Genomic DNA, 19,809 nt, shown 5'->3' with positions numbered 1-19,809 from the left:
TTCTCGAGATCATCCATTTCCTCCCCGTTGCGTAATAATCAGGTTATCACTACATTGTGGCTTGTACTCTTACTGACTACTATCTCTAATCCCATTATAATGATCTAAAAGGCCATATACTGCGAGTGCCATGTGATATAATAAGTTTAGAACACGGGGAGGCTGTAACCTGCTCTCACATCATGCGCTCTCATTTTTCACACCCTGCTCCACTGTGTGGTTTCGGTCGTCTTCTATCTGAAGCAAACTGCACAAAGATGGTAAGAGCAGAGATGATGTACCAAAACCTTCATGTAGAATTTATTCTCTTGCGTTCAAGCATAACTTTTTATTTGCGAGAGCCACATACACTAAGTTTAAACTATTTGTTGTTCAGTCATATTGGAGTAAAAATAGAGCAACTAAGAAAACTTTAACGTTGCCTGGTGATTACATTTGTTTGTTGCTGTCAGAGAACGACTGCAAATATCTTCAGCAGCCAACTGACTGCCCAGAGGTTCAGCATGTAACTGGACGACCGCTTTAAATCACAAAGCACCTGTACAGGTTGGTTCGTGGGAGGCAAGCTGTCTCCAAATGATTGCATCTGACTCTGACTGCAGTAACTCGTTTTGGTGAGGAATTTCTGAATTTCTCTTTCAAGTTTGTGAGGTTCTGTCTGGACTCTGGATGTAAATAGTTATCGTGTATTTGTCTGTATGTAGACAGGAAGAGATTTGTAGCAGATCTCAACACATTTCTGATTTTCACCAATTTATCACAGTTAATTACAACATGTAGCTGCCAACTCGACCCTGTTCAGTCACAAGCTAATAGCAGACTGACGTTTCAGTCTGAAGTCCAAATTTTCGACTTTGAAATTCAAAGCATCCGCACCAACTCCAGGTTAATCCAGGTTAATCCAGATTAATCCAGGTTAATCCAAGATGGCCGTGGTGAACGTAAACATTAGTAAAACTTTCATCTGAACCAGCATTGTTGTGTGTTGGAGACTTGCTAAGTCTGGTATGCACAGACCGCTGATCAGGCAAACAAACAAAAGTATTGCACTTTATTGGTAGTGATACATGAACGCCTCTCCGTAGCTAAAAAGATAAACAAATTCTATTTTTCTTACTTCTGAAACTTTTTTACTGGAATGTTTTTAACTCGAGAATGACATCACTTCTTCTGCACCATGTGTCTTATTGCTATTTTATTACTATCTTGATCATTTCAAGATGGCAACTGAATTCAAGCGATCCCAGACCTGGCCGCATTCTTCAAAGCAAGAATTTCAAAGGCAATGAGTGTGCAAGATTTTTGCACATGGTCGCAATAATTTTAGCCGTGCAATCTCCAAGTTGTTGCTGTGGGGCTTTGAGTCGCATAAGTGCGACACACACTGTTGTCTCTTAATGTGGATGTTCAAATTTGTTCATGTTGTTTTTAAGAAACGTTTTGTGTTTTTAAACAAACTTAAATGTTGGCTGAGAACTTTCTATAAAAAACATTTTGTGCAAAACTGGCAGAAATATGATTAGAATCAGAAACTGGTCTGAATTGAGCAAGAACTGGATGCCTGTCTTTAGATTTTTCAAGTATTCAAATCTCTGCCAGTGGACACATATCAGTTGGCACTTAAAAAGTTCAACATTCAGCCCCAGAATATAAGAGCAACTTGAAATATGAAAAGAAAGAGTCAGGCAGAGACAAGGAAAAGGGCTGTTTTCACACATTCCAACTGCAGACAACATCAAGAGTCCGAGTATTGTCTGAAGTTGCCCTTTCTCACATGTAGCACACAGCATGAAGTCCGCATCAGACGCGTTCTCACTACTGAAATATTAACTTTAATTTAGGCAAGGGGTGGCACCTGGGTAGTGTGTGCAGGAGGCACACATGACGCCCCCTCGCTTGCTGTGAATTCAGCAAACAATTAGCTGCACTGCTCCCGCATGAGCGTTATTGTACACAGACTTTGTACCACAGAGCTGGCAAGCTGAAGTCTGTTTAAAGTCAAATCTAAGACACATACAGATCCACCCGGCAATGCCTAGAAAAGCCCAGGGCTGCAGTGCATGTGTGAAAGCTGCATCATATACACGCCAACGCTGGCCTGAATGCACAGCAGACATGGGTTCACGCTACAGGGGTGAGCTTACACTTCTTCCCATTCACACTTAGTATTGAGTTAGCATTGACACCCTGCTGAATAGTCTTGTGAAGGCACAGGACGATGCTAACCGGCAGGCACTATCACTAGCCGCCCTGGTCCTTGGCGGAATAGCCGGGGAAGCATTGATATGGTAATGCTGGGGACATTTCAGGGCCAAAGCTTGGGACCGTGGGCGCTCTGTGATCCTCCAAGCCCAAAAAGGACAGATCTCCAGGGTATTGTGATTTCCCCAGTCAAGGCCCTGAGTGATCAGGATAAGCCCGTCCATGCCGCTTTAGTGCTGTCACTCAGCCGCTATTGTGGTCATGTGAACGGCCATTTTCATCACAATTGACCTCGGTTTTGGCAGTACTGTTCGGCAGGGCCCTCCTTTCTCTATTCTTTGGTGCCCTCCCTTTCCTTCTCCTTCACCCTCCATCAATGATTTTTTTTCTCTGTCTGGTTCTTCTTGTTGTATGCGCTCCCTGTCTTTTTTTTAAGTAACAACAATTGCCAGCAGATATGCCTTATGCAGAGTTAAACTGCTCTCCCGCTCTCTGCCTATCCTCATCCATCTCCAAAGCCACATCCAGCCTAAGAGGAGAGTAGCTTGGAGGTTCTGATTATCTCATCTGATACTATAGCAATGCATGATGCAATACATATGTTGGGATTTACTGTTCACCTCTAGGGGAAAACACTCGAGTGTGTGCAGTGTGAGTGACATTTTACACACAGCGAGTGGGTGGTTGGGTGGCGCCGTTCTTTTTTCTTCAGTCACAATTTTGCAAACAGGACTGTATGTGTGTTTCTATGAATTTGTGTGTGACGGAGTGTGTTCTCTTTGTTCCATTTTATTTGATCAGGGCTGGTAGCAAATAACAATGTACCCCCTTGAGGAATCTATGGGGAGCAAAGACAGAGATTGCCCCTGTGTAACCAGTTTTTTCTTCGGCATATGTGCATGTGTTGGTGAAAGATAGTACGTGTGTGTGTGTGTGTGTTTGTGCATGGATGGAGGTGAGAAAGCAGAGGGGAAAAATGGAAAGAACAGCAGAGGAGGAGAAAAGGGAGAAGTATGCATATGTATGGGTCTAATACATGTGGGTAAAATGTGTGGGTGGTATGCTCGTAGGCTGTGGGGCATTCACATGCCTTCTTTCTTGATTTCGTTCTGCACCCCAGTGCAACACATATACGCATATTCACACACGCACACACATATACACAAATGCACGCAAACACTAGAATGGGAGGAGAGTTCGTCTGGCTGCGAAGAACTCAGCTCCATCAACACAACACATCCTATTTCCCAACATCTCCTCCCACATCTCCCTCTCCCCCGCCACCACCTTTATTTCCCTCTCTCCCGGGAAGTGACACAGAATTCTTTTTAACTGCAGTACATTCATTACAACAACCCTGCAACCCCCACATCCTCCACGCGCCCCTCCACCCCCCAATCCTCTACCCTCCTTCTCCCTCGCCATCGCACATGTGAAATAAAGAAAGTGGATGTAGCCACCTCCAGCAGCTGTCCTGGACTTAAAGCTTTCATTAAAAACAAGACAGGCGCTCAGGACAGAGAACTTGGCTGAGAGATAGTACACACTCATTCATATGCAGTCTTACTACGGTGGCGCTACCACATTGCCGTACCTCAAAGCTAGGAGAAGAGAGTAGAGCCTACAGACAGCGTGGGTGTTAGCGTAGAGGCCAGGCAGCATTGCTAGCTCTCAGCCATCCTCCTCTCCCTCCACTGACAACCATCAACTCTTTTCAGTGTACTCATGTATGCACCTCATTAAAATATATAACATACATACATTAAAAAAAACACACATCTGAAGTCCAAACTAAAGGTCGAAAACTCAAAGGTATTCAGAGAATCACACGTGAACATGCTTAAAAACAGAGCAAGCATAGACAATACATACATAGATTTATTAATATCCATTTCATGTAAATCAATAACTGCAGCTGCTTTATAGAAGCACTAGATTTGTATAGCTGTTATGGAGCTCCTCAGATGTATAAATCCACAAAACCACAATTATTAGTGGATTCCAGCAAGAAATAAATAAATAAAGTATTTTATAAATTGATTATATCTATTGGTTTTCACCCAGAGAATTAGGAGACCAAATATCATTAAAGCTGTGTATTGCATTGCTTTCTCTTCCAATACGTCAATGACACACTGGCGTCAAACATTATCTGATTGATTAAAACATGCTCGAAAATGGATTCCCCAGAAAATTCGTAACAGAGTCACAACTTCTCGACTCCTCATCATCGAGCTTATTAAATGAATAAGTGTAAAATGAGCAAGTTAACTAACTCACAGTGAAGAAAAAGCAATTCACAGGAGGAAAATGGTGAACAAATGAGAAAGCAAATCAGAGAGGCAATTAACTGACAAATTATTAAAACTGAATAATAATATAACGCACACACACACACACACACACCTTCACAATAGATTGCAGTGAAGACTTAATACCTGCTTTTTGAGGGCATATTTTCCTTCATTTACAAAGATGCTGTTACATATTACAGATTGTGACGCCATCGCTATAGAGGACAATGTATCAAGATAATATTTGTCATCATCAGTTTCTCTGATGTCTTTGTCATCATCAGTTTTTGTCATCATCAGTTTACCTGTAGGGCGTTTGTAGACATCAGGGATGAAAAGATATTAAAAATTACTACTGGATTAGACACTAATATCCAGCAGTGTCGACACCAACACTCCTATCTTTGCCTCCTCCAGCTGACTTATACCTTCACGCAGCCTCTCCACTCAGTAGCAGCTGAACACTTGAACAGCAGTGAACCTTCACAAGACTGAATAACATTTTATGAGGAATTTCGTGAGTTAGTAAAGCATGGCCATCTTAAACATTAAGAGACAGCGTTAATTTATCAGGATAACACAATTATTTGTGTCTAAAAGGTGTCATGTTTCTCCTAAAATCCCAGATTGGAGCAGAGAAAAGTCTACCAGCAACTAGACAAAACCAGTGGCAGGCTAACTTAGCAACTCTGTTTGATCAGCAATGAAAAAATAGAGCCAAATCAGATTTTTGTCCATAGCCTTTGCAGAAATATAACACTTGAAAAACACCTTTTTATTTCTGTTAAAAATAATATAAGAACAAACTATGTTATTTAAACAATTAAACCTTCTGGAGGCATTAATTTAATATATAGGCGCAAGTAACACACAAGGGTTTCTCCCGGGATAAACACACTTTTGAGTTTAAAAAAATGTTTTTAAATACAAAAATATAAGTGTACCTATCAAATGTACAATAAACATGACATAACAATTTTTTAAAATAAATGTGATATATATAAAGAACGCAATTGTCCCGTGGAGCTATGTCACATATGTTTCCGTTTAAGAAATAAAATTTTGAAATAAAATCATGACATTGATGACATCACTTGACTTCCTGAGACATATTTCCTGACGGTCTATAGAATGTATTGTAATTTTTCTCTTCTGTCTCATAATTTCATAAGACACTTTAAGTCACTGGTTTGACCCAATTTTTTTGTAAAAAACAAAGAAAATAAAAACAGCAAAAAATTATTGTCAATTATAATAATAATAATAATAATAATAATAATAATATGTTTTTGTGTAGAGTATGTCTCACAGGTTTGATGCCTTTTAGCAGCTATTTTGTTAAAAGCATTTTTCCTGAAAATTTGTCACTGCTGTTACTTACTTAATGGTAACATCATTGACGCCCATCTATAGAAAAACTTTATCAAAAGCTGTTCACAGAATATTATAACATAATCCTCCTTTTGTCAGGAACGTTCAAACAAAGTGTCTCCAAACGGTTTACCTCGATGTTACTGTGTGTGTGTTTTTTCCTGTCTCAAATAAAACGTGTCACAGACACTGACATGATAATAAAGTTAAATCAATGAAATTATGTTAAACTTAAGGAATGAATCATTACTTATTTTGAAGTATTTTCATAGTTATAGCAAACAGATGGCTGCATACACCTGATTGGAAATGGTAACATATAATTTATTTTTGTATAATTTTTAATATTCTGTGACTCTGGCTACGTGTGCTAAATGTTTAAAGTAACACCAGTGACAAAAAAGCAGGACATGGTGTCTATAAATAAGTAGGGAAATAAGATTTAAATCTGTCATTTTTGTAAATACATAAAGTCAACGAGTTATGTAATAATGCAGTCGAAGTTAATGCCAAAAAACGAAAGCAATTCTAAGACATCTTGGTGTCGCAAAAGCAAATATTTTGCAGAATGACGCAAAAGCAGAGCACTACCTCAGACGGCCTAAAAATACTCGTTTTTTTTTTTCCTTTGTTGCACTAGGAGAGTGTTAACGTGTTTGTCATACACACACCTTACAGTTAGATGTTTTTTGCACTTAAACACAATTTTGTCATTGATGTTACGATTTGTTGGATCTTTACGAAAAAACGATGCGTCTTAATTTTCTGTCAATTTTTTCTCCACTAGTACTGAAAACTTTACCAAGTTCTGAGTATTTTCCAGCTTATCATTACTGAGTTTGAAATTTTAGCATCTTAAATTGAACAATACAGCAATAACCAATATAAAATTACAATTTAAGGCTGCAGATTATGATTCGAATCATCAGCTAATCTCTCAATAATTCATGTGTTTCCAACACAATTTCCATCAGCCTGAGGTAATGCTTTGAGGTAAGTTTTTTTTCAGTCTTCTCATCAGAGATACACATAATGGAATATATAAATAGATCACATTTTAAAACTCTAAGGAAATTTGTGCTAAAAACTAATAAACTCCTTTTTTAGCCTACAACATATTAACTGTATTCTTATTGCTGACCAAAAGTAGTTAAAATAATTATTTTTAATCTTATTGATTTACTTTTTTTTAAATAAATGTGAAATACCTTGTTTTTATCCAAAACCAGACACATTTCACACAAGTCCTCAAATGAGAGACAATGAACTGATGAATCATTGTGGATTAATTTCTGTAGAATGAACTGTTTTGATACAAAGCCACATACACACAAACGCATACCAGTTAAAACTAGTACAGAACCGCTGCATCACATTGGCATTCACCACACAAGTGCAACCTGGACAAGATGTGAATACAACAAGAGGAATCCCTCATAAAGAAGCTCTAATAAATGCATACACTTAATACACACACACACACGCACTGAGAGCTCATTGTCTGATGTGAAGAGAGACTTGAGAGTAGTAGGATGATGCAGAGGAGGACAATGAGGAGGAGAAGAGGAAGTGATGCCAAGAGGCCGAGCCAACAAGTGAGATGAAGAGGTGGAGGGAGGGCCGAGCAGCAGATACACGGCGAGAGAGAAGAGGAACAGGCTGAAACATCCAAGAGAAGAGTGCAGAGTCTGTAGGACACCATCGATCCAGCTTTGGCAGAAATAGACAACCAGACCAAGAGCGGCACAGGCTCTCTGAGGCACACTGACTGACAGCAGCATGGCTGGCCCTACACACATCAGAACAGCAGGAGCTTTTCATGCTGTACATGAACACTTAACACCCACACACAAGCATCCATGTGTACGCACAAACACATTAACAATGAAGGCACAGATAAAACCACCAGGAAATCACAGGCAAAAAAACGGAGATTGAGACCAACATCAACAGCACGCGCATGCTTGGCAGAACTACTACATATTTTCTGATAAAAAAATAAATAAAATCATACAGCTTGTTTTATGCAGCACCACCTGGAACCAGTTAACATTACGGCACAACAATCTTTTCAAGCTCATTCCAAAATGAATCCAAAACTTGTAGTCGTGATTTATGCACACAAAGTAAGCAAGCTATAGCTACAAATACAAACCTCAGCTTTTCCTGCGTCATATTCAAACCAAGTTTCCACTTTTGATCACGACAAATATGTGGTATATATATGTTCGTTTGGATTGTAGGGCCTCGTAAAACGATTAACAGGACACTTTCAAAAGCTACAATAATCGGACATGAAATCAATCAGATATGAGTTAGTTGGTTAAGCTTTTTCTGCTGAACATTTTTGGGGATTTTGAGCTAGCGGTCAGAAAACAAGCAATCTGGTGATGTCACATGTGACTCTGGCCTCTATTAAAATGTAACAAGCAAATTTCACTTGTCCTGTTATATCACACAAATTATCTGAGAATATTACAGTCGATTAGACTTCAGATAATATATTAATTGGTAATGGAAATGTCCATTTAAGTGATTTCAATAACAATGATCTTAGTGATATAATTGCATTTCGAAATCTTTTTTTAATTAGCACCAAGGCTGTATAAAAATTAAAAAAGAGGCTCTGTGTTTTCAGTATACCTGTCACATGACATTGATAATGAAAATAAATCACCAGCCCACCTAACCAACAGTACTCTTCAGTAGCCACTTGGGGACGGCTTAAACTGGGAGTCAAACCCATTAGATCAACAGGTTTAAATGCTCAAGCTTAGAGATGATATTAGCATGTTTACAACACTGTTTAACTCACTATTTTTTTTTATATTCAGGCTTAAAGTTGGGGTCACTCAGTCACACAGTGAGCGGCAGCCGATCCTCGTCTCAGTGAAGCTCTCCCAACAGTGTTTGTGGTTTTAGTGACTTCTGCAGTATTATTAATTATATCAAAAATAATATGGCCTGTTGGCAGGTGTTCAAGAAGTTTTTGCTTCAGTTTTGAAGAATGAAATCGCTGCTGTTGTTGCTCTGTTGTTTAACTCTGTACATTGCACCCATTAGCTTGCTATCCAAGCTTGCTATTACTAGCCAATAGCAGAGCACTTCTTTTTCTCTGAATGTGGCTGCTGCTGGCTCCAGAATAACAATATGGTGATGACGCCGGGTGGAATTTTCAGTGGCTGCATCTTTTATGTACAGTCTATGTGCTGCGCAGATACAGAATGAAGAAAAACGAACCAAAGTGTCATGAATGCAACAACCCTCATTTCAGTCTTATCATCATGCATACATTTTCTGCAGGTGGTTTTGGGACTAAAGCAGTCTGAGTGACTGCTTTGCATTGACCCATCAGACCGGCTGATTGTCAGCTTTACTGACTGGCTGCTGTGGCCATCAGGAGCAGAGTGCTTGTGCAGCGAACATTTCTGCCTCCCTCCCTGGCCTGGCTGGGACTGATTAAAGCCTTCTGCTGAAACAAGGTCATAATTCACTTAGCCATTTCCCAATTTCCGCATAATTACCCTCCTGCTTCACAAACGCTAACACGCATGAACACATCCGCACCCGCACACATTCGCACTGAAGCTCAGACACAAACACATTTCCTCTCTGATTTGTGTCATTACTGAGAAGAGAGTGGTTAAAAGGTTTCAGAGTTGGCCTCTTAGTGACAGCTTAAATGGATAAAACCTCAATTAAAGACTCTCTCCCTCTCTACATGCTGTCTCTCTGTGGATGGAATAAGCATAATTCTGCGTCCTGTGCATTTTGCTGAAGTGAGGACCTTTTTCCCTACTACCAGGTGCTAAAACAAACCTTCACAGTCAAGACTTTCACACCACAATTCTTCCTGTCTTACGAAAACCTGTTACAGAGAAGCTAACTTCCCAATAAAAGCTCCCATCATTCCCTCACAATTCAGATCTGATGATGTTTACGTCTTGACGAGCCGATAACAATATTCATAACTGAAGCTCAACAATAAACATCAACATTTCTACCCAGCGAGCAGTGACAATAGAAACATTTCTCCTTCCCTGCTGCGCCTCTGTATTGTCCTGGCTGGCATCAGCTGATTCCTGGTTTGTGCAGAGTTGGATGCAAACAGCTGCATTTTTCACGTGGAACTGTACTGTCTTTATGCAGAGGAATACTAATTGTCACGTCAGTAGAGTTTATTAACGCTAGACCACTCCGCTCTGTTGTGATCAGGCTCAGCATATGGCCTCAGACTGCCGCTCTGCTGCTATCATTAGCCGCGTCACAAACACACCATTGGAGCATCTGGTGTGTGCGTGCGCGTCCGTGTGTGTCTGTGCAGGAGCTGACAGTCATTATTAGTACCCCCAAAGCCCCTAGAGCGCTGGTGGGGAATAGAATATAGAGAATGCTCACATATACTTCACACATACACACACCAAAACAGCTTGTAAACATCGCAGCCTTGTTATTAGCACCTGATTACACTGCTGGAGCTTAGACAGCGGCTCAGAGTATTATGTACATATCAACAACAACATCAAGTGCGTGCATCTGTGTTTATGTGTGTGTGTGTTTTGTCTGCTCTGACTCCAGCTCGTCGCTATGGGACTTGTTCTCTGCGGACAATTTGCTCAAATTTAACACATGGGTGGGAAAGATAAATTCTTGTTGCACCCCATACTTTGCCTAAAATCTACAGATAACAAGGGAAGACGGTCATTCAATAATTTGGCCGTCAAGGAAAAAGGCAATTCATCCGCTTCAAACGGCACCGTTTTAAGTTAAAGCGCTGCGTGACTCGGTGACTCTGATGTGGCCCCTCTTGTTCTTGCAACGTGATTTCTGAGGATACTCCTCTTTGCAGTCACCATTTGATTTGTGCACACACTGCTTCTGTCCTGAGATAAACTCCAGGTTATGCTGAACAGACCTCGACTTTAAGAGCATTAACAGAAAAGATGATAATGTGTTTGACTGTGTGAACTCGTGTGTGCCATTGTGCAAGTATATCATTTACATTTTAAGGTACGCGGTGATTTGCATCTGTTTAAGCTTAGAAAGTGGTCAAGTTTGAGTCAGTGGTACAGCGGTAAGAAGAAAGCAGAACTATTAGCAATGCATATAAGGTTAAATATTTTTGGAGTACGCTTAGGTGAGAGACTAGACGACCAGGGCTGTGCCATACCATAGAGTTCACAATAACTATGCAATATAAAAGTGTCATATTGCAACGTCATGGGTTTATGTTCAACAACAAGAAACACTCACAGATACAGAAAACAATATGACAAGTCCAGGCATGTCTGAGAGGAAGAGAGAGAGCTACTTCAGAAACCTCCAACAAAACATACAAGTAAACTGTTCTTGATAAAGGTCGAAACAACACACCTGTTTTAGTGTATATACACCTTTAGGGCTACAACATAAAGTTACGTTGGCTATTGTTAAACTGAACTGTTAAGTCATGTTTTACTTTTACTTAAAATTCCCAGAAAAACACTACAGGGGTACTTTTGTGCTTTCATTTGAGTGACGCTGTGTCACTGTGTTTAATGCTGTGTCACTACTATTGTAATATAATGCTGCTGCCGGCACCTTGTTTCAATAGATTCACACTTCAAAGTAGAAACGGTGACATCAGTGACAGCATCTTATTGGAAATGAAGGATGAAAAATGCCCCTCATTTACTTATAAATTCTGCTGCCTGCAAGCATCAATCAATCACTGTTCATTTTAATTTTTTTTCTGTATCATCAGAAATATCATTATTGCAATTTTTTTTTGGTATCATGATGTAAATTTGAGACTATATGTTGTATACTATGTTGCCCACCTCTCCAGACAACGCAGAAATGGAAATGGTGAACAACAGACTCAATGCTTAAAAATGATTTGATTTTCTTGTAGTAAGACTCTTTCTCTGTTGAGGACCACAGAAGAGTTACTGTAATTCAAAAACACTGAGAGTAAGTAACGGGAGAGCTGACTCATATTTGTCCCTGGCTGTTTTTCAGATCCTATTTTGGCTGCAATCTCTTGTGCTTTGCTACAAAAGCAATCCCACTGTTACTATAACACAGTGCAGTTTAGCAGTGAGTGTTGGGCAGTGAGTAGAGTGAAGCGAGTGAGATGGAGGAAAGAATTTGCACCGCATTTTGAGATCACCCAATTTTCACACCTGGCCAGAGCCCAGGTGTGGCTGTCAGATTGTTGCTTTAGGAAAGTTGCATTAATTGGACAACACTCGCCCACCGTGTCTGAACACCTGAGCTTTTAATCACTTTAAGACTGTCCAGACAGCACTTCTGTGAGAGTATACAGTGGCCTTAACACAGAACACAGCAAGAAAAGCAATCACTCACACTCTTAGTCCCGTCTTTGGTTAGACTGCAGTGGCTGGAAGCACCAATAAGGAAACACATGCACGTTCCAAATGCCACACGAGCACCAACCTAGAAAATTTTTTTAAATAACAGCTTCTAAAGAAATTAATCTCAGATTGATGCATGATTTGAGCCACACCACTGGGTCTGTTGCATGATCAAGCTTTTCTACTCTGTTATTTAAATCAGCTTTTCCTAGTCAAACTGTGACTATTAGCACAGAATTTCCAAAATAAAATATGTGCTTTCTTCATAAATATACATGCACATTCCAGTAGATGTAGACATATACTGAAGCAATTAAAACCAACTTTAAGTTACAGACTGGATGAAACACTACTATACTAGTGTGATTAGATCTTTTACTAAGGGCAAATCTGGAAATTATGTGCAACACGTTATTGATTATACCCACTGACCTACAAAGCTTCAATACCAATCACTGTTTGTAATATACAATGAAAGAGGTTTCTGTGTCCGAAATATGTGTTTGTTTTTATTAGTCAGTGTCATTAATCGCATAGGTCACTCATCCAAGACCCAACACTGACAATTTCCAAGTAAATCGATATCACATTATCAATACATACTGGTCATATGTGGATTAGCCTTGACGTTTTGGCCGGTTGACATACTGATCTATAAGAAATACTGATTTATTCAGTATTTCTTCACGACAAGGTTGTGTAAAAACGCAGATGAAATTTAAAACTGACTCGGTCTGCAACAATACAGCATTTATGTGCAGCTCACTGCAGCCCACCAAGCTACACCTCCACCTCCCATGAGGTTGACAACCAAAAATAAATTCTCAACCAGTTAGAAACACTGATAGGATTATAAATACAGGGAACCACATTACTATCAAACACATGCACCAGTTTTTAATTATTCCTGGTCATAAAAATAGGCATATTCTTTCTAGATCGATGGTTTACTTCTCTTACCGAGGTCGTGTAGGAAGATTAATTTAGCAAAGACTGTTTAACTCAGCTCTGAGGTGAAAGCATTTCTACTCCTCAACAACACAGTGTTGGTAATTCTAACAGGGAATCTAAAAGGCTTGATAACAACACCCTCTGCTAACCACTGAGCCACCAGAACAAGATCAGCAGTCACATAAATCAATACCAATCCTGGGTCAGATATTTGTACCTGTGAGACTTTTTGCCAGGCTTGATCACAATTGCCGGACTCACAGTGACTCTCAGATGTGTGTTAGTAGAATTACAGCCGTAAAATTCCCCCACACCTCGACCCCCCAAAAGCTCTTTTTGAATCCAACCATTACAGTGACCAGTTAGTGCTAAACCCAAGGCCAAGCAAGCACGAACACTTAACATCAGTACTTCATTTTCACAGCAACGCTTCCGATTAGTCGATGGTGTAAGCGAGACAACATTTGAGGAAATGAAAGGGCCAATCGAGATGCAGAAAAAAAAACAAAAAAAACCAAAACATGGTGGGCTTGATTTTTCAGGGTTTTTGAGTGTTTCATGTGTGAGCTTTGAGAAAGATGCACGGCAAATGGCTTTAGTCAACATTTCAAAGTGTAAAAGAGGAGAGGAGAGAAGAAACAGGAAGAAAGTGTAGGTGGCGAAAGGTGAAGAAGAACTCAAAACAATGCAACATACCTTCTAGCACATGCAGTTCAAGTTTATTTGACAAAGCAGGAAATATCGACATTAAATTAAAATACCACCACCTTATGAGTGCTTTCAGGAGAATGAGAGAAAGACACACACCCTTTATATCTGGCTCATCTGCAAAGTTTAAAAAAAAAAAAAAAATCATTTATTTTCCTCCTTTGCATCTCTTATTGCTCCTCTCACCTACCAAGCAATGACTGTCCAATCAGAAAAAAATGACTGCAGCATGCACACGCATATATAAAGAGTGAGGAGCAGCGCAGGACAGAGAAGACCACTGAATCTTGTTACGCAAACAGGAGTCATCCATCACACAGGTGTTCCCTATTGCTTTTAATTAATGACATCTCTGTGTGAACGTCTGACACCACGCATGGACACACACCTGTACACCATGTGGCCTCATGATTCCTTACTAATGAACAGTCTGATAAATATGTCTATAGCACAGTTAGAACCCTGTGTGAGGCTTTTGCTGCAAGGGTGCATCAACACACATCACAGCTGTGGCACCTCAAACATCACGGATAGATGGGTTGTACACACACATGCATGCCACGGGTCTGGTGATTGTGAGTTATACTCTTCTTTGTGCAGCTACTTATAAATGTAAATACTGTTGTCCCGAGTAGGGCTCAGAGACCGATAGTTTTGCGTTGCTGTCGAGGAGAGTGTTGATTGGCCTGCTCGACCCTCCCGTCTGTCTTAGAGTCTCCCTCTTTCTTTCTCAGGCACAGCCGCGTGTACGAACTCGCCGCGCGGATCAGGGCACCGGCCAGGCATTATTATCATCATTATTTTGAAGGCCGCCCTGCCCGTGCCCTATTACAATTCAACACAGCATCCACCTGAATTCGTCCTCCCTTCTCCAACCAGTCTCGCAGTGTTTCTCTCTCTCGCCGCCTCAGTCTTCTCATATTCCTGGCATTATTTCTCTCCTGCCTTGCGTGACGTGTCTCTGTTCACTCCGACAAGCCGGATGAATATAAAACAAGTTCCACCTTGGCATCGATTACCACACATGCACATGTGCATTGGTATGAGGAGTAAATTCTCCCTGCAACAGCTGGCTTTATTCCAGAGGTATGCATAGAGGTGACAGTGTCATGAACAAACACACGCACAAGCACGCACACACACACACACACAACGCACACGTAATGCCTACAGTTTCTTATGTGTTTGTTTATCCGCAGCCTAATTGCTTGAAAAATATACAACTGATAAATTAAGAGATATCAGCAGATATCTATTATGCAAATCAGTTAACTGCTGTGTTATTAAATTACACGCATACACATGTATAGCCACGCACACGCTCGCGTACGCGCGCGCTCACACTCGCAGCAGTGGTTAATTGCCAGGTGGTGGAAGATAATGTGTGATTTAACAGGCTGATGGATTTGTTTTTGTTTCGGTCACCCATCAATGAACACAGACATCTGTAACAGGGCAAACACACATGCACACACTCACTCTCACACACACACGCAAAAAATATGCACACCGTTACACACACATTCATGCCCAGGGATATCAGTGACAAGTGACTGATAGGCGGTGGCACCAGCCTTTGTGCGAGACGCAAACGTGGGAAATAATCCATCTTATAGAAGTTTAAAAAAGTACACAGCAGCGATGTGCGTGTGTTTTTACGTGCACACACAAAGCTGCGCATGTAAGTGGGCGAGCTAGCATGCGCACAAATGTAGGCCTGCAGACCCACATTTCTGCAAGCGTGTGTGTGTGTGTGTGTGTGAAATAGTTAATGCTTGGTAACAGTCTCAGCCTGTCTCTTGTGGTTGATGAGTGGCTTGGGGTCAGAAGCTGGTTGAGAAACTGCTGGGTCCTGAGGCTTTACAATGTGTTTACCACTCAATCTGACAGCAATACTACAGCTTATTATTGGCCTTCTAAACCTCCACACTACACTGCAAGTTAGAGAAACTCCAGGGAGGCGGATCGCCAACGGCTAAAGACACGCCAGCCAACCTTACAAATGTCGGATGTTGTGCTGTTGAGTACAGAGATTAAAATAAATGCTGGAAATAGGATCTGCGCTGCAGAAAAATGGTTCAGTAGTGAATGAAAGAGTAGATTAGACAGGCTCTCCTGCCGTTTATCTGTCTTTTATGTCCCACTGTCCATGGCCCCTTTGTCTCCTAACTCACTAAGTAGGCTGAATTGAAAAAGTTAGCCCCACTCACTGCTCGTGCATTGTCATTGTGCATGTGTGCAGTGAGAACGAGAAAGAGAGAAAAAGACGGGGAAGATCAGGGATGAGGCAGGTCCGCTGAGATGCGGCTTGTTCTTTAATTAAACACAGTCTTTTATAAAAGACTCACACTGCAGGGGCTAAGAATATTCTGCCACTGGGATGAAAACAGTAAAGGCAGGGAACCTGCCGAGAAAGAAAAGACTGACTGCTGGGCTCTGCAGTGCTCGAGTCCTGGACAGTAGGGTTAAAGGTTAGGCTGCTCCAGACTGCTTGAGTTCTTGCCCTGCTTTTTCTAAAAAAAAAGAAAAGAAAAGAAAAAAAAAGAAAGAAAAAAATGACCACACGCTGAATTTACAACAAAAAAAAAAAATCAGCTGAAATTGCTTAATTGAGTTTGCACTTCACCAAGGTTAACGCAGCTCATGTTACATCGAGCTGACTGAACCGAGGTCTGGGGTTCACGTCTCGCCTTTCTTTTATGCCTTTTAGCGTGTTTCTTTTTCCTGCGTTTTACCAAAATCAACTTCTGTCTCTTACATAAAAAGCAAAGGTGGAATTTCATTAGCATTTATTATCAAATTTTTATAGCGGGGGGGGGGGGGGGATATAGAAATTGAATATGAGCACCTTCCACGCGGGCGGTGCTTGGAGAATAAATACCGGCTAAAATGCATTAGCAGCAACTGTGCGTGCAATATTACTCTCTAAAATGTGCAGAGATTATTTTCTTACTTTCAGGAAAACTAATATTGTTTCCACTCACGTCACAACGAATATCCTCATACCTTCCGCGTCTATTACTTCACGCAGCATTTTATGTGTAGTAATTCTGCTGCGAGGTATAAATACACCTGCCTCTCTTTGTTTTATTCCACGCTGTAAACTAAAATCACTGGCCTTGAGTAACCGTTGGCGGGCAGACTCATTCATCCTCCTTAAAGTAAAACAACGCCGTATTTTCTGACCTTTCACTTTGTTTATGCTTTTAATAAGCACAGTCATAAAAGAACCGCTATTTATCCGACTGCTCATTCGAGGAGGTCGGTAAATTCTGTTGAAGAGGTAAATATCACATGCTGAGCTGCTCTGAGGGACACCTGGTATCCGAAACACTTTGTGCACAAAGACAGGATTCACTGCAAGATGGAGCGCGAAAAGGTAGGTGCGTGCTCTCTTCTGTACTTCTGACACATAAAGCTGTGATTTTCTGACATTATTGAGACAAGCCGACTATATTAAATCTAACAACTTACTAAAAATATGGCTTCCACGTTTCATCTGTGTTCATTCAAGCGCAGGACAAAGTGCCTGTAGGCCATGTTGAAACATGGCTGTTAAAACATGCAACATTTTACTATGAATTCTACCAGGAAACATAAACCCAGAGTGTGTTGCAGCAGACTGACGCTTCATTCTTAAGAATCCAGTGGCAGAGCCCTGAACTCAAGAGGACAGTATTAGAAAGGCAGCTTTCCAAAAAGAGGGGGGGGGAAAGAAGAAAGACGAGAGAGAGAAAAAGCTTTTTCACTTGATTCGAGATAGGGGCGAGGAGCGAGGGATTAGGAGGATAACAAAAAGGCCAACGGACTGAGTGTAAACAAGAAAGGGGGTTAGGAAGGGATAGAAGGAGAGAGCAAGTTGGAGAGGGAGCGGGAAGGAGAGATTGAATAGTGACACTGCTACAACACAATGGGGTCAGGATGAAGAAGTGCTCCTAATTGAACCAGATAGAGGAGAAGACAGAGAGAGGAGAGGAAGGCAAGAGAATCACATGTGATTTCCTTCCTTTTCTTCTCTCTGTTCTCATCCACCATAGGTGTAGCAGAGACGGGGAGAGAAGGGGGGGGTAAAATGTTACAAGCAGAGATTGGTGGCTGAGTAGGGAACAGAAACCAAATATGTCTGACCAGTTGTGCAACAGAAGGTGTTGAAAAGATGGTTTGGAGCCACCTTGACTTCACAGCAGGGGTCTGACAGAGCTGTTTGGGGCTCAAAAATAGCTTAGGAGAAACGTGAGAGGCCTGCTTAAACAGTGCCTGTGGATCTACATCATTTCTTCCATTAAGTTTAAAAAAAAAGAAAGACAGACAGAGAAGGTGACTGCTGCAAGGCTGATAGAGGCTTTAGAAGCAAGGCTCACAAGAGAAATAAACAACTGATGAAGTTCAAGTGTGATGGTACAAATACGTCAGCTCGGGCCAGACAGAGCACATCATTTTCTTCCCTTTAGAGGGGGCAGATTAAGAGAAATAGTAGACACACACAAACACAGACTGGTAAACATAAGAAAAATGGGGTCTTACTGTATGTTAGAGCTGTTCCAGTAAACGGTATGCCTGTTGGCTGACACCTGGAGCAGGTTCGCCCAGGTGAGACTTATTAGCACCCAGAGAGACAGCGCTACCAGAGCCATGCTCTCGGCTCCTCTCTCGGCCTCCGATCCTTTGGTCTCTCCGGCCACACTCTCGGTCCCTTCACCCCACCAACCAACGCGACTCAAACATCCCAGCAAATGCCTAACAAACGGGAGAGGGGGAAAACAGATGCTTCATGCATTCATACAAAACGTTCAAAGTCCATACCTGATGTAGTAAATAAGTGTTGGAAAAACTCAAAAGTCTATAGCGCTGTAAAGTAACTGAGAACCCTCCCCTCCTCCGTAAACCAGACCTCCTTCCCTCCCTCCCCAACAAATCCTGGGGGCTTCAAGTAAAAAAAAGGGAAAAAAAAGAAAAAGAAACGGGGAGGGGGGGGAGTATTGTCCGTATGTGCGGTCCCCCCTGCTTTTTCTGACTGAGCTGATCCTCTCTTCTCACCGGGAACTGCTGCTTGTGAACCCGCCAGAGGAGTGTGGGAGGACGGTACTGGGTCCAAACCAGAGGTCGGTCTTTCGTTGAGCACCAAACAGCCCGGTGCGCCGGGAAAGAGTTACGTGCTGCAGATGTGGAAGGAAAAAAACAAGGCTCAGGCTACTGAAGAAAAAAAAAATGAAGGATGAAAAAACGATGCAAAAATCAAAGATACTGAGCAAGTCCACCTCTTTTTGTCCCTAACTGTTCTTTTTCTTCTTTATCAGGATGCTACTGCAGTTCTTTTTCCGTCCAAGGATCCGAGAAACGCAAAGCACACCACTGAGCTCTATTATCGCTGCAAACAATTCAAGCAGCCAGTTTCATTAGGTCTTCAAGACTCTTTCCGACAACCATCCTTTACGGTGAGCACCCTGCCCACCCGTCTCTCTCCCTTCTCTCTCTCTCCTCCTTCTCCGCCTCTCTCTGTTTGGTAGGCAGCACTCGTTCACTTTTTAACTCCACCCCCAGCGAGCGACAAAAGCGCATTCCTCCAATATCGTGGCCGAGCTGCAGTCCATCAGGCATCACTGCAACTTTAAGTTTTTTCTTCTTCTTCTTTTGGTCAACTGTTCGACCTCCACCGATGGCGTGAAAGTAAAAAGCTCCGAATCTCCCTCGGTGCCAGAGAAGTCTGCAGCGACCATCTGTATTTATACCCCCTCACCGCACTCAAACACACACACCGTGTGTGTGTGTGTGTGTGTGTGTGTGTGTGTGTGTGTGTGTGTGTGTCAGAGGTGGGACCAAGTCATTGTTTTGCAAGTCTCAAGTAAGTCTCAAGTCTTTATCCTCAAGTCTCAAGTCAAGTCTCAAGTAATGTCAGGCAAGTCAGAGTCGAGTCTCAAGTCACTGGT

At 41.5% G+C, this 19,809-nt stretch overlaps 1 protein-coding gene across 2 annotated transcripts in view; it reads right to left on the bottom strand.

Annotated features, from left to right (window-relative positions):
- efna3b (ephrin-A3b) overlaps window positions 1-19,363 on the bottom strand; it is a 71,234-nt gene extending 51,871 nt beyond the window's left edge. Inside the window, exons 1-3 of one of the 2 annotated variants that reach the window (XM_080308310.1) lie at window positions 19,141-19,363; window positions 18,920-19,038; window positions 18,407-18,619 (exon numbers count right to left, since the gene is read on the bottom strand). In XM_080308310.1, coding sequence (XP_080164436.1) covers window positions 18,407-18,516 — 110 coding nt within the window. In that variant the 5' untranslated portion in view covers window positions 18,517-18,619; window positions 18,920-19,038; window positions 19,141-19,363. Of the gene's footprint in view, window positions 1-18,406; window positions 18,620-18,919 lie in introns of both variants that reach the window. The other variant, XM_026183650.2, reaches the window with a different exon arrangement.
- Between the last annotated feature and the right edge of the window lie 446 nt (window positions 19,364-19,809).

This window comes from Astatotilapia calliptera, chromosome 11 (genome assembly GCF_964374335.1).
Source record: "Astatotilapia calliptera chromosome 11, fAstCal68.1, whole genome shotgun sequence".
NCBI lineage: Eukaryota > Metazoa > Chordata > Actinopteri > Cichliformes > Cichlidae > Astatotilapia > Astatotilapia calliptera.
The sequence above is the reverse complement of the archived record's forward strand: the minus strand, read 5'-3'. Positions and strand labels throughout refer to the sequence as shown.